This window comes from Caenorhabditis remanei, chromosome V, assembly GCF_010183535.1.
Source record: "Caenorhabditis remanei strain PX506 chromosome V, whole genome shotgun sequence".
NCBI lineage: Eukaryota > Metazoa > Nematoda > Chromadorea > Rhabditida > Rhabditidae > Caenorhabditis > Caenorhabditis remanei.
The window spans coordinates 22,008,820-22,021,103 of record NC_071332.1 but is presented as its reverse complement, the minus strand read 5'-3'; the positions used below and the strand labels follow the sequence as shown (position 1 = coordinate 22,021,103).

The following is a 12,284-nucleotide window of genomic DNA, read 5'->3' as shown; positions in this document are numbered from 1 at the left end:
AATAATTGATTAATAAATATGTAATTGAAACCAGAATGTTCGTGAAGACACACAAACAGACAACGTCGTTAAGGACAGAGTACGCTCTATTTGCTGAAGGACTTTATTCCCACGAGTAATAAAATCATATTTGATGGTGTTTCCCAGAACAGGTCAAAAGGTGTTAATGGGACCAGATTTTGGGAAAACACTGTTGTTTTATTGTTTTATGGACAAAATGGGTGACGTGGATTAGATGGATGGGAAGGGATAATCTCAGAGATCTCATAGGAGCCCCTAACAAACAGACCATGGAATCCAGTTTGTGAACCTAGAAAAGTCATTATTTGGGTTACTTCCAAGAGTCTACCTGAATTTCAATTCGGCAAAAATTTATTTTTTTCAGGATGCTTGTTCCTCCATCCTCTACAAAAGCGAGTCCAAAAAGTGCAAAAGAAAAAAAGGCATCCGAAGAACGTATTGTCGTTATCGCTGCAATAATTCTGTTTTTTACGCTTCTCTGGGTCTGTGTGAGTTTACTTTTTAATTTTTTCAAAAACTCTCATTTGTTTTCACTCTGCCTTCTTTCAGGCTCCAACCCCTTATGAATTCAACGCTACCCGAGTCTCTGCTGCCAAAAGACAACTCATCCAAGACGCTCAACTGGACCTCGCACTGAATGACATTCTGGAATACAACGTGGCAAGAAGACAAATGAGAAGAACGAATACTGTGGACATTCCAGAACCTCTTTGGAATGAATGGGTCCCTGACCCGTCCAGATTCGAAAACGTGGAACAAGTGCTTCAGATGACTGGAACGAACGGAACAGTGATAGAAGAGTTATTCTACTTGGCTACTCCTCAAATCATCGACATTCAACAGAACGGGCAATTGAAAATAAAGTGGAACTCTAAATTGATGATTTATTTTTTAACAGTTCCAATCGGGGAGTGCTGGATGTACGGAAGATGCCACAAACATCATTATTTTGTTAGAAACGGCAATCTGTATGTTCACAGTGTTTTCGATTGGAATCAGCAGACGCTGGAAATGACTCGAGTTTATTACGTCCCGGCGAAGAACTTGTTGGACCACTTTTTCAATGGATATCATTAATTGTAACATTTTTTGGCTTGAACTAATAAATTGAATTGGAAAAAATGTGTTCTGTGTTTTTTCAAGTTTCAGACTGCAATTTGTAAACGTTTTTTGATTCATTTGACACAAGTAGACCGATTAGCGAACCTTCCCAATAGTCTTGTTATCCGAGATCCCTTTTAACACCTGCCTCTTATTCACATTCACTAGTACATATTCGCTGCTAATGGGGTGCAACAACAGTCATTGATTTTTTCTACGTTTTTCTTTCTGTGAAAAATGATTTGTCTTAACGAAGAACAACGAGCGGATCCACGATATCTTGTTGGATTCTTATCATTAATTTTAATTATCTGTGGAATGATAATGACCAGTGCATTTGTAATTGTAAGTGACAAATACTTACAATGTCCTGTTCGAAATAAACATATATTTTTTTTAGAACAGAGTGTTTTTCCAACCTAAATATGAGTCATCGCTTCCTCCCCTTCCATTTGACTACGGGGAGTTCCAGCAGGAGAAGGAAAGAATGATTGCGGAGGCCAAACTGGAACACGCTAGGATTGCCACAGACCCCAAACTACAAGAGGCAAGAAAAACTCTACTCAAAAGCTTTGAGACACTACCGAAAAACCTCTGGGACAAATTCACACCAGATCTCACAAGATTCCAAGGATATCAAGAGTACCTCGCGAAGTTCCCTAACACCACGGGAACTTATTTTGAATTGTATCTATATGGTTCACCAAGATTGGAACGGATTGATAACAACCTGAAACAGGTGAAAATTGTTTATGAGACCAGAGGGGACTATTATACTCCAGCATGCACTCTCTTTTCCGTTATGTTAAATGGCGGAGATTTGTATTTCACTTGTAATTACGGCGGAGTTAATGCCACATTTGTGTACTATATTCCTGCGAAATTTGTATTGGATCTTGTTAAATAAATGATGTTGTTACGCAATGTAATGTTTGCTCGATAACTTGTACACGCTGGTGTAACATGTTATCTTATCTGCTGAAATAGAACATGTCCAAGACAAAAAAAGACATTTGGTGTTTGACCATGCGGACCATTGTAGTCTATCAGGGTCAAAGTTGATAAGCAATAGGACCACCCATTATAAGATAAGATCAGTTCATTTATTCAACTCACCTTGTCGTGACTAGTCGCATCGGCGGCAAGGCTTGTTTTATACCAGTTTTTTAATAGGTCTTGTAGCTGAAATTAGCTATTATTAGGGTGTTTCAAAAGTCTTTGCACTTCTTGATCACTACTTCAGCTCCCAGGGGCTGAGCGGCCGGAATCGATCAACTACCATAACGTTGGCAAGGAGTAATCAATAGTCATAGCCAATATATCTTTAGAACTTCTTTCTCATTAATAAAAATACGATGAGAAACTGATAGAAAAAGTGCATAGATTTTTGAAACGCCCTAACAGATTTCTTCCATCTGATACTCTCTCTCTCTCTCTATAATCAAACACCACTCTACATCATTTATTGTATTACTTTTCAGAAGCGGTCACACCTTCTCACACTTTCTTTCAGAACCATGACGTTACCTCAGTACAAAAAAATGGATCCTCCCAAGGCATCTACTGGAAAACTAGCGTCGTTCATGACCGGCCTTGTGTTGGTTTTCTCAATCACTTGTCTTGCAGCGGCATGTCTCTTGGTTATGACCCAGTCTTGTGTAAGTATTGAGTTTTGACGTAAGAGGGATCAAGATGTGGGGAGATGAAGTCTTCTGACATAGCCTACTCGGAAATAGTCACTGGGAAACTGACGGCATACGAATTTTCAATAATCAGCAAAGACTTGTTTTATTTTCCAGGATCAGGAAATCGTCACTGTAGAGCTCGCTCCAAGGACTCATGGTGACAACAAACTTTATGTAAGTTATTTTAATACATTTTTCAAAAAACTCGCTAATTACTCCCATCCTCGTTCCAGAAAATACACTGTCCCTCCTTTACCACTAAAAACGAAACGGAGAAAATTGAAGTGGAGATCACAGACGACACATTCGAGCATCAAAAAGAAGAGTTTCTCGTTCAAGCGATATCCGACAAGAATGTATTGGAGAGTCTCTACGTCAATGGTGCACACTCCCCGGAAGACAGCTGGTCCAACGAGAAGAAGCTCTACAGCTTCTGGTACAATCCGGACCCCGCAAGATTCCAAGGAGTCGACGAACTTCTCCAACTGACCGGCAACAATCAGACTCTTGCAAAGTTCCTCACTCTTGGTAGAGTCCGTTCCAAAACCCAGGAAAGCAAACCAACCGATCTGATGTTTTATGTGACCGACAGAGTGTTCAAGAAGGAGATTGTGATTGGAGGATGCGCCTATTCCAACACAACCTGTCACGAGACCAGTCTCCTTTTCGTGAAGAATGATTTGTATGTCTATGAGAAGTTCGTCTCCGAGTTCGCCGTTATCAACTTCGTACGCGTCTTCTACATTCCCGCTGAGGACTTGTTGAGCACAATTATTATCTAATTCTTTTCATGATGACTCGTTGTTGTTTGTTTTTTATTTGAATATTTGAGAAATTGATTGAATAAATAAATATATGTTGATGATTTCCACAAAAAACAGGGAACAGATAATATCCATGGCCTCATTGCCCATCGGGGCATCTGCCTGGACAAAGACACATAAATTGACATCATTTTCACATAAACGTGTGTCACTTTCAATTCTATCCACCTTTCTCAGGCAGCATGTCTCTATTCGAAGGATCGCTGGCGGAAAAAATGCATGTGCGCACCATTAGACTTTGTCCCCTTCTCCTTGTCTTTCTCAAAGTCAGTTATTGGATTTTCCCCGGCTGTTCGACTGCGCAACCAGTTTCGCTTTTCTTTTTTTGTTTTTTTTCTTTACTCTTAGCGGTTCCCCCAGTAACTAGTATGAACATAAAGGATCATAAATTTCATTTCGAAAATAAGGGAGACTCTGTCTGCGTCTTTTCGCATAGTCATTAGAGATTTAGACAGCAAAATGAAATATGACCGGAGAACTTCTGTTCTCCTGAATTCCTTGACGATTAAATTTTAAGAATATCCTATTTTTCTTTTTTAGTGATAATTTTTAGATTTACTAATGACCTAGCCATTAGACTGCTACTATTACTTGTCACGGGCCGGGCTGGGCCGGTTTCCAAATTTTCACCGGCCCGGCCCGGGTGAAGCGACTTTTTCCCGAAAAACATGTTTTTCAGTAGTAAATTTTGAAAAACTAGTTTTTGGTGCATTTTGTGCCAAATTTCGAGTAAATTGACGAATTTAAGTAATTCTAGAGTGAATGTTAAGATAAAATGTTCTTGAAATAACAAATATTCTGTTACTAACATTTCTTCAGTTTCAAATTTTTTTTCTCCCTTTTCAATTTTTTTTTTGAAAATGTGTTCTGTTTTCCAGGTACTGCTGAAAATAGCGGCTTCTCGCCGAAACCGAAAACCTCCTCGAAACCGACCGACAGGATTCACCTGGATTGAGATTATCTTTGTACTCTCCGTATTTGCCTGCACTCTTCTTACTGGTCTTTGGATTTCTAGACATGTAAGTCAGACAAATTTCAAGATCATTTTCGGCAGCCAGACAGACAGACACATAACTCCCCCTATATCTCTTTTTCTTCTCCATTTTTCTTTTCACTTCTCACTCTTTCTTATTTTCAGATGGAAAACCCATTGGAGGACCCCCGTTGGAAGGCCCGTTCTCTTCCTGACGACATCGAGGAACCCGTAAAGCCATCGGAATTCGAATTCGACATGAAAAAATTTCTGGAGAACAAGACTTTACTAATAAATCGTGCTCTACACGAGAAAGAAACTATTGAAAACAACCATATAATCCGTAATATCAAAATGACACGTCTCCACCATGAGCAACTGTTTTCGGTCTACGAGAAGTACTGGGATAAATGGGTTCCGGACCCCACGAGATTCGAAGGCGTCGAAGAGTTCCTGATTGCTTCCAGATTCAATGGAACAATTGCCGAAGAGTACTTCTATCTGGATGCTCCATCGTTCCACAAGACCGAGGATGGTCGGATGATTATTGGCTACAACACCGGCACCGATGGTATCCTGAGGAGTTTGAAAGTCGAAAACTGTAGATACATGACAAATTCGGATTGCCACGATTCGGAAATGGAGCTGAAAGATGGAGACTTGTATATGCGGGAGGTGATGACTGGAAAGACGAAGGAGTGGAGATTCACCAGAGTTTACTATGTTCCGAGCTCCGAGTTCTTGGATTAATTTTTGTGGGTTTTTTGGTATGTGATCTCTGAATTATTTGGAACAAATGCTTGTAAAAAACATACCCCGATTTTGATTGTGATAGTTATTCTATTCTTTCCCCCCTTTCCAATGCAAGATTATATTATGCTATTCTCTATTTGTAATTCCCGGTTTTACTTACAGGTAAAGTCCTCTCTCTTGAGGGACTTTACCTGACCTCCAGTCTCTTTTCTGTATTCTATCGATAAATAAATTTAAAAAAGTCTTCGTTTTGTTTTACAAGTGTCTAGGAGGATAGAAAGAAAAACAAATTTTGTGATAAGACATTAGGAAGCATTGATCTGAAAAATTTGCCACTGCTCGCTATCAACCTTCTAACCAGTGTGGTAAAACTAGAAACCCAGGGCAAAGATATAAAATTTACCGCCCATGAAGAAAACATCGGGAGGGCTTGCATAAACAAATTGGGAATAAATAATGGCCACATGTCTTCAAAGTTTCAGTGTAGTTATAGTTTCAAGATAAAGCCGTAACTTAACCACAAAAAAATATCTGATATAGAAATTTTGACTTTAAAATATACCTGAATGAAAACATTTTAATGTTCAACTAATTCATTCTTTCTCTTTTTCTAATTCACAATTTTTTCCACAATCCAGGAAACAATCAAGGATGACACTGCCCACAAGTAGCTTTACAACAACTCATGCTGCAAGAGTAGTACGGATTGTTACAGTATGCAGTATACATGTAGCAGTTGCTGCAAGTGTCATAGCATCCGGGGCAGCACCAGTTATTGTTGCACATTGTGCCATTTGGGCAGATTTGGTTGATGCAGGCTGGAAAATTTTCCTATAATATTTTGTCAATTATTCCTTCACATTACCTCCCAACGGCTGTCCTGAACAACATTGTGAATAGGCATAGGCTGCCAGAACGCAGAATAGAATTATTGAAAGTGGCTGCATACTTTGCAGATGTATAAATAATAGGAATTTAAGGCCAGAAGGTCAAATTTATATGAATTTCGGTGTGGCATGATATGAATTATTTAGTAGTGGATTTAAGAACAGGTTTATTTGTTTTTTTGGTTTCGGATTTTATTGCATAATTCATGGGAATGAACTTTGGCATTGGTTAGCTAGCTATATGACCGGAATTGTCGAATAGGCTTAAAAACAGTTTTGACAGAAAAAAACTTTATAAAACGCTCAGTTTCAGCCAAATTAAACTTCAGTATCAATTATTGGGCACTTGATATGGGCATATTTCTGCAACTTCTTCAAAATGGTATCCAACGGAGTCCAATATTTCTCTCCACAAATGTTAGTGATCTCCGTCTCCATACATGGTTGGTATTTTGAGATGAGATCGCAAGGATGGCCAATCTAAAATTCAATACTGATAGGAGAATACTTTTAGTAGCACAAACCTTCTCAATGTTCAACAAGTTCTTCTCCGCATCTCTCATGCATGGGGGCATTTGAGCGATCAATTTCTTTTGACAACTGGCAAAGTCAGTGGAGAAATAGGTGATGGTGTCGCATAACAGATTGAAGACTTTGTCTAGTTGGACTTGAGTGACACACGGGTATTGTGCAAGACAGGTCTGAAATTATGACAGTTTGAAATTTATAAAACCGTTTTGTCAGCTCACAGTAGCATTCCTGCATTCATCAACAATACGAATTCCACGTGCTCTAGTGATATTTTGAAGATTGATATTGTCTTGGAACAACGTCGTCACTGGCTGAAAGTTTTAGTGTGTGAGCTAGAAAAAGCGGGGGGTTTTCTAGCTCAACATTAAAACTTACCGCAATACAAAGGATAACGCCGAGAGACTCGTCTAATCCACACTTTTGGAAATTCTCCGGTGGAATGAAGAAACTATTACCAAGATGTAGGAGTGAGAAGAAAATCAATAGATATTGAAAGGGTTTCATTTTGAAGGGAACAATGAGGAGCCAAGAGCCGGGAGCTAAGAGCTGGGAGCTCAGAGCCAGGAGCTTGGAGCCCACACGACCACCTGACTTGTAAGTGATAAGATATTTTAGAGGTTTAGAGAACACAGAGAGCAAAAAAGTTCATTATATCTTCTTTTTTCTTCAAAATGTACAAACAGTGTATAACAGAAACAATGTCATTATCGTCCGAAAAGTGATGCGGCCTGGTTGAAGAGTGGAACTTGATAGTTGCCAGTGGGAATACCAAATGCTTCACCGACTGTGGCGGCACCTCTGGAAAATCAGACGTTTTTGGAAATAAAAATAAATTGTTAATTACCTATAGAACGCGGTGGCTCCTGTTGCAAACACATTCGCTCCTTGTGCAGCTAACGACTGGAACTCTCCTCCATTACCTTGTCCCTGTAGTCCAGGTGCAGGTTGGGGACTCAACGCATGTCCATGATTAATAGGAATCTCGCGTGGACCACTTGGTCCTCGATTGAATCTTCCCATTGGATCAGGTCCCCCGACTCCACCCATCGGACCCATATCCGGCAAATCTGGAGGCGGGGATTTCGTCATGGTGGACCCGAAGATCTCGTCGAGGTCGGTGTTTTTGAGGTTTTTGATCTCGTTGAGGGATGGAGCTGTTTCCTGAAAAATAGAGAGGAGGGTTATGACAAGGACATCTGGACATGTGAACACACAGACAGACGGTCTAGTTCTCCACTTTCCTTTCAGACAACACAACGAGAATTTAAGAAATCAGAAACCACATTTCGAAATCTTACATATTGCGTTTTTCAAAACTATTTAAAAAATCGAAATTGTCTATGTTGCTACACGCAATAAAATACCATAAAATACCAACTCACCGCATAACTGGAGGCAATAATTCCGAAAATAACAGTCAAAACTTGAAAAATAATTGGTAGGTTGATCATCATCTAGTGTCTTCTGTCTGTCAATTAGATTGAATCATCCTCCGCTTCTTCTTCTCTTTATCTAGACAATCTCTCCATTCCCTGCACTATTTCTGTCGACTGTACCTCTTCATATTGTTCTTCATGGAAACAGAAACAGGCCTAGTCCTCCTTATGGTCAATCGATTTCTTTTATGATCTACATCTTCTCCCTTCTCTAACAACTTTAAACATGATTTTATGTATACGGCTTCTTGTGTTGTTTCTAGCCCCCCTATACCCCTAGCGGTTTTTATAACAGAAGAAAAACTGCATAATCACCTGTGGCGTAGGTTCTGGGAAATTCTAGATGGCTGGAATTAATTAAAGAGAAGGGCACAGATCACCTGTTTTTCTGACAGGGAGGAAAATTGGATTTTTGAACAATAGGGTAGTTTTGACAATGCTTCAATGATAATTGCCATACAAGTGGTTTATGGTTCTTAATTAGATCTGGAATCTTCATGTCACTCAAAAATTTGATTCATAAATTATTCCTCCGACTTATACTTCAATAGACTGGAAATTTTTATAATTCTTCAAATTCAACTACCATTGCTAGAAAATTCCGAAATGTTTGAGCTCTGCTGTTTCCATTAACAGAATCCTGCGCTTTGCAACATTTTTGTAAGATTCCACCTTATTTGATTCTTGAAATAAAAAACTCCACAAAGCAGCTGGAAATAATTTTTTTTCTCAAAAAAGGGCATGAGATCACCTGCCAGGCCTCACCGTCATGGTAAATGAGCAATTTTTGCTTTTTTTCGCTTTCCAAGTATTAAAAAATGTAGTTCAAGAAGTCAAATTTTATTGAAAACTGGACTTTGGTCAGAGTTTCGACTGATCAGGTTCAGTTTTAAAGCTTGTTCAATAGTTTTTAACATTTCAAAGTTTTTGGTTTTCAGTAATTCTCAAAAGAGCAGACAAAAAAATAATGAATGGTTTAATTTTTGACACAAAAAGTTGAAATTTGAAACTAATTCTCTTTGTTTGACACCGTGACACCTTTCTGAAATAAGATGTGCAAAATTTAGGCCCTCAATTTGTGATAAGTTTGCTCATAATTATTCTCAAGACCACAGCTTAAAGTTACCTAACGAAGCTAATCACCAATTAGTTTTTTGATTTATTGTAATTAGCTTCATCAATTTAAACAATCTAGTTATTACAATTATAGTCCAAAGTACAATTTTTATTTTAAGCTTATCCAAGTTCATTCCAGAAATCTTCTTTGGATTATGCTGATTCATTCTCATGCTTTGTTAGTAGGCATGTGAACTAGCATGTGAATAACCAAAAACTTCCTCCAAGATTTTTGTTTCATTTTTTTGTTCCCACAAAATTGTGCACCCGAAACTTTGTTCTCGGCGAAAGATTTAGCGCCCAAAGATCATTTTTCACTTCTGCAACTACAAACAAACCAGTGTGTGTTCCATTTCCCTCCAACCTTTCCTCATTTTTTCCTACTTCTTTCTCTTTTTCCTCGAGGCGAAACTCATCGAGAGTGATGAGATGAGTGAAAAAGAGAGAAAAGAAATAATGTTTGTGAACTTGTGTGTATGTGTGAGCGCTCCTCAATTTTTCTATGCCTTCTCTGTGCCCCCTCGTCGTTCTTTGCACTTGGGGGCGCCGCGCCGCCGCACGACGTCGCCTCTTCTGAAAATCGTAGTTTGATGACGTGGTGTGGCTTGTTGTCAAAACAAAAGAGAAGGTTCTAGATAATGTCAGAGTGTGTGCTGGTCAGTTATTAATGAAATACTTGGAAGTGTTTTTAGGTTAGACGCGGGAAAGGGGCGGAGCTTATGCAGGCGGTGTTAGGCCCCTAGTGGCTGGGCCTCAAGATTACAGATCGTTTATCACTGACCAATCGGTCATGGGTTATCACTTCCAATCAATCTTCTTCTCATGTTCCTAAAGTTCAATTGAACAAAAAATACAAGTGTCCCCATCTATACATATGAATTGATTTTGATTAACTGGTCTTGTTGCCTCGCTTCATCACTGTCATCATTCACGCTCTTTTTTTTCTCGTTATCAGCAAAAAATTGGGAGGAATGATCACACCACTTGGTATAATAGGGGAGAAAGAACGGTCATTCGAAATGTAGCCTAGCCAGACGCTATATATTAGATATGTTCTCGTCTGATCAGTTTCAGATGGCTCAGAGAATTACAGAGTTGTCCATCAATGCTACAGTATCATGCCAAAAGAAAACACATTTTGGTTTTTTTCAGTTGAAAATGCCTACATTTGAGAGTGTATCATGGTAAAACTTACTGTCCGACAAAACTCATTTTTATGGGATCGAACATATTAAGAGTAGAACTTCATTTTTGTAGTTTGCCACTTTTTGTTCAAACTCTCCCTAGCAAGTTACATATCGACAAAGTAATTTTTCCCTTAAATCGTCCCATTTCAGTGCAAAATAGTGCGATTTTTGAGCTGTCCTTTTAAAATAACCATAACTCTGTAGGGAGTGTCCGTACAAAAAAGTGGTCAACTACAAAAATGGACTTCTACTCTTGGTCTGTTCGATTTCATAAAAAGTTATATTATGGGTCAGTTAGTTTTACCATGGCACACTCTTAAATGTTGGCATTTTCAACTGAAAAAAACAAAATATGATATATTTTTGGCACAGTATATATATCGTTAGACTAAAAAATCCTAAGCTAACTAGCCTTGGCTAATTAAACATTCAAAGATTATCAAAATCACACACAGCTACTTTTATTTTTGCACTTCAGGAAGATGCCAGTTTCCCGATTACAAATGAAACCTTCTACCAAACATCACTGCTTCTTATTTTTTCTGAGCACTTTTCAGTTACGGTAGAACTTCTAATAGAGGTGTACCCAGAAAAATGAGTTTGGTGCACAATATCTTAACTGCCTTGAGAGCTATCACATTTTTTCCAACTGAAGAAATATTTTATGGATACTTAGCTATATTTTGTCTGTTGACAACGTTTTGTTATACCCTTCAAGAAAAAAGACATACCATTTTGAATAGGCTTTGCTGGGGGAACCTCTATTAGAGGTTTACGGTATTTTCAGCTATTTTCAGCCTGGTTCTCTATCAAAGCTGATTCATGAATTTGACCTGATCATTTCACAGTCTTTCAAAAAAGTTCTCACGCTCTCCTAACGTTTCTCACCCCTACTAGAAATTGGATCTCTGGAAATTGGAACTGAAACAAAAAATGCAACTTTCAATTTAATTTCCCCCTCTCTTTAATGCCGACCGACCCCTTCTTCACCGTTACGCTTCCTTTATTTACCGCACCGCCCATCCATACAAAACCACGTGTCTTCTCCATCTCTCCTCTACTTCTCTGGCCCCCCGCTGATCTCTGCGTCTCTAGCCATCTGTACTCTTGACCAGCAAACGCGCGTCGGAATTCTGCCGCTGCCTCAACTGTTAGAAGGGGGATGGGGCTCCCCCCTCTTCAGGTCGCCCACTATTTCCATCAGGCCCCTCGGTTTCTCTGGACGGTCTCTCGAACTTTGCCTAGTGCCTCGTCCTCAACACACACGTTTCTTTTCTCTGTCCTCACCATCACTGCCTAAAGCGTTTTTTTTTCGCGTTTTTCTTGGTTTCTTTTCTCGCTTTTTTTCAATTGCCCCTTACGGATTTTCAGAGAAATTTCTCTCTCTCTCTCTCTCTGAGTGCTCTTCCGCTAAGTTTGCATGCCCATCTTCATCTTTGGGCACTTTTTGAAGAGACTTTTAAAATGGCTCGTGCGGGCTTCTGATAGTGCCGCCCGTTTTTTATCGCGTGCTAGAAGTGTCGAGCTAGAAGTGTTGAGAGTAAAAGTTAGACAACTATTCTGAAACTGAGAAAATCCTTGTTTTTAAGATCAGCAATTCCATGTTAGTAATTAGGAACCAATAAATTAGTAAGCTTTGGTGCTTGGGATTAAAGCTTTCAGTCTTAAAGCCAGATTGTTTTGAGGTAATTTGTTGCTTCTAATGCTTCTGTTTCCATTTCTGCCACCATACTTTCAGTAGGTTCTTCTAGCTTCCTAGTTAACTCCTTA

The 12,284-nt window shown here is 39.1% G+C and overlaps 7 protein-coding genes across 7 annotated transcripts; 4 read left to right on the top strand and 3 right to left on the bottom strand.

Annotated features, from left to right (window-relative positions):
• Nucleotides 1-386: 386 nt before the first annotated feature.
• Nucleotides 387-1,098, top strand: GCK72_021942 (uncharacterized protein; the record flags this gene model as incomplete). The annotated part of the gene is made up of 2 exons (XM_053734582.1): nucleotides 387-509; nucleotides 571-1,098. The coding sequence occupies 2 exons, from the start codon at nucleotides 387-389 to the stop codon at nucleotides 1,096-1,098; spliced, it is 651 nt and encodes a 216-aa protein (XP_053583495.1).
• Nucleotides 1,099-1,359: 261 nt separating this feature from the next.
• Nucleotides 1,360-2,029, top strand: GCK72_021941 (uncharacterized protein; the record flags this gene model as incomplete). The annotated part of the gene is made up of 2 exons (XM_003105244.2): nucleotides 1,360-1,467; nucleotides 1,523-2,029. The coding sequence occupies 2 exons, from the start codon at nucleotides 1,360-1,362 to the stop codon at nucleotides 2,027-2,029; spliced, it is 615 nt and encodes a 204-aa protein (XP_003105292.2).
• Nucleotides 2,030-2,663: 634 nt separating this feature from the next.
• On the top strand, nucleotides 2,664-3,589 carry GCK72_021940 (uncharacterized protein; the record flags this gene model as incomplete). The annotated part of the gene is made up of 3 exons (XM_003105130.2): nucleotides 2,664-2,780; nucleotides 2,922-2,981; nucleotides 3,041-3,589. 3 exons carry the CDS (start codon nucleotides 2,664-2,666, stop codon nucleotides 3,587-3,589), a joined length of 726 nt encoding a protein of 241 aa, XP_003105178.2.
• On the bottom strand, nucleotides 3,020-4,650 carry GCK72_021939 (uncharacterized protein; the record flags this gene model as incomplete). The annotated part of the gene is made up of 2 exons (XM_053734581.1): nucleotides 3,020-3,585; nucleotides 4,578-4,650. 2 exons carry the CDS (start codon nucleotides 4,648-4,650, stop codon nucleotides 3,020-3,022), a joined length of 639 nt encoding a protein of 212 aa, XP_053583494.1.
• Nucleotides 4,492-5,354, top strand: GCK72_021938 (uncharacterized protein; the record flags this gene model as incomplete). Its single annotated transcript, XM_003105227.2, has 2 exons — nucleotides 4,492-4,650; nucleotides 4,770-5,354. The coding sequence occupies 2 exons, from the start codon at nucleotides 4,492-4,494 to the stop codon at nucleotides 5,352-5,354; spliced, it is 744 nt and encodes a 247-aa protein (XP_003105275.2).
• Nucleotides 5,355-6,562: 1,208 nt separating this feature from the next.
• Nucleotides 6,563-7,279, bottom strand: GCK72_021937 (uncharacterized protein; the record flags this gene model as incomplete). The annotated part of the gene is made up of 4 exons (XM_003105206.2): nucleotides 6,563-6,724; nucleotides 6,769-6,945; nucleotides 6,994-7,086; nucleotides 7,151-7,279. 4 exons carry the CDS (start codon nucleotides 7,277-7,279, stop codon nucleotides 6,563-6,565), a joined length of 561 nt encoding a protein of 186 aa, XP_003105254.2.
• A 200-nt stretch (nucleotides 7,280-7,479) lies between these two features.
• On the bottom strand, nucleotides 7,480-8,229 carry GCK72_021936 (uncharacterized protein; the record flags this gene model as incomplete). The annotated part of the gene is made up of 3 exons (XM_003105281.2): nucleotides 7,480-7,573; nucleotides 7,620-7,936; nucleotides 8,158-8,229. The coding sequence occupies 3 exons, from the start codon at nucleotides 8,227-8,229 to the stop codon at nucleotides 7,480-7,482; spliced, it is 483 nt and encodes a 160-aa protein (XP_003105329.2).
• Between the last annotated feature and the right edge of the window lie 4,055 nt (nucleotides 8,230-12,284).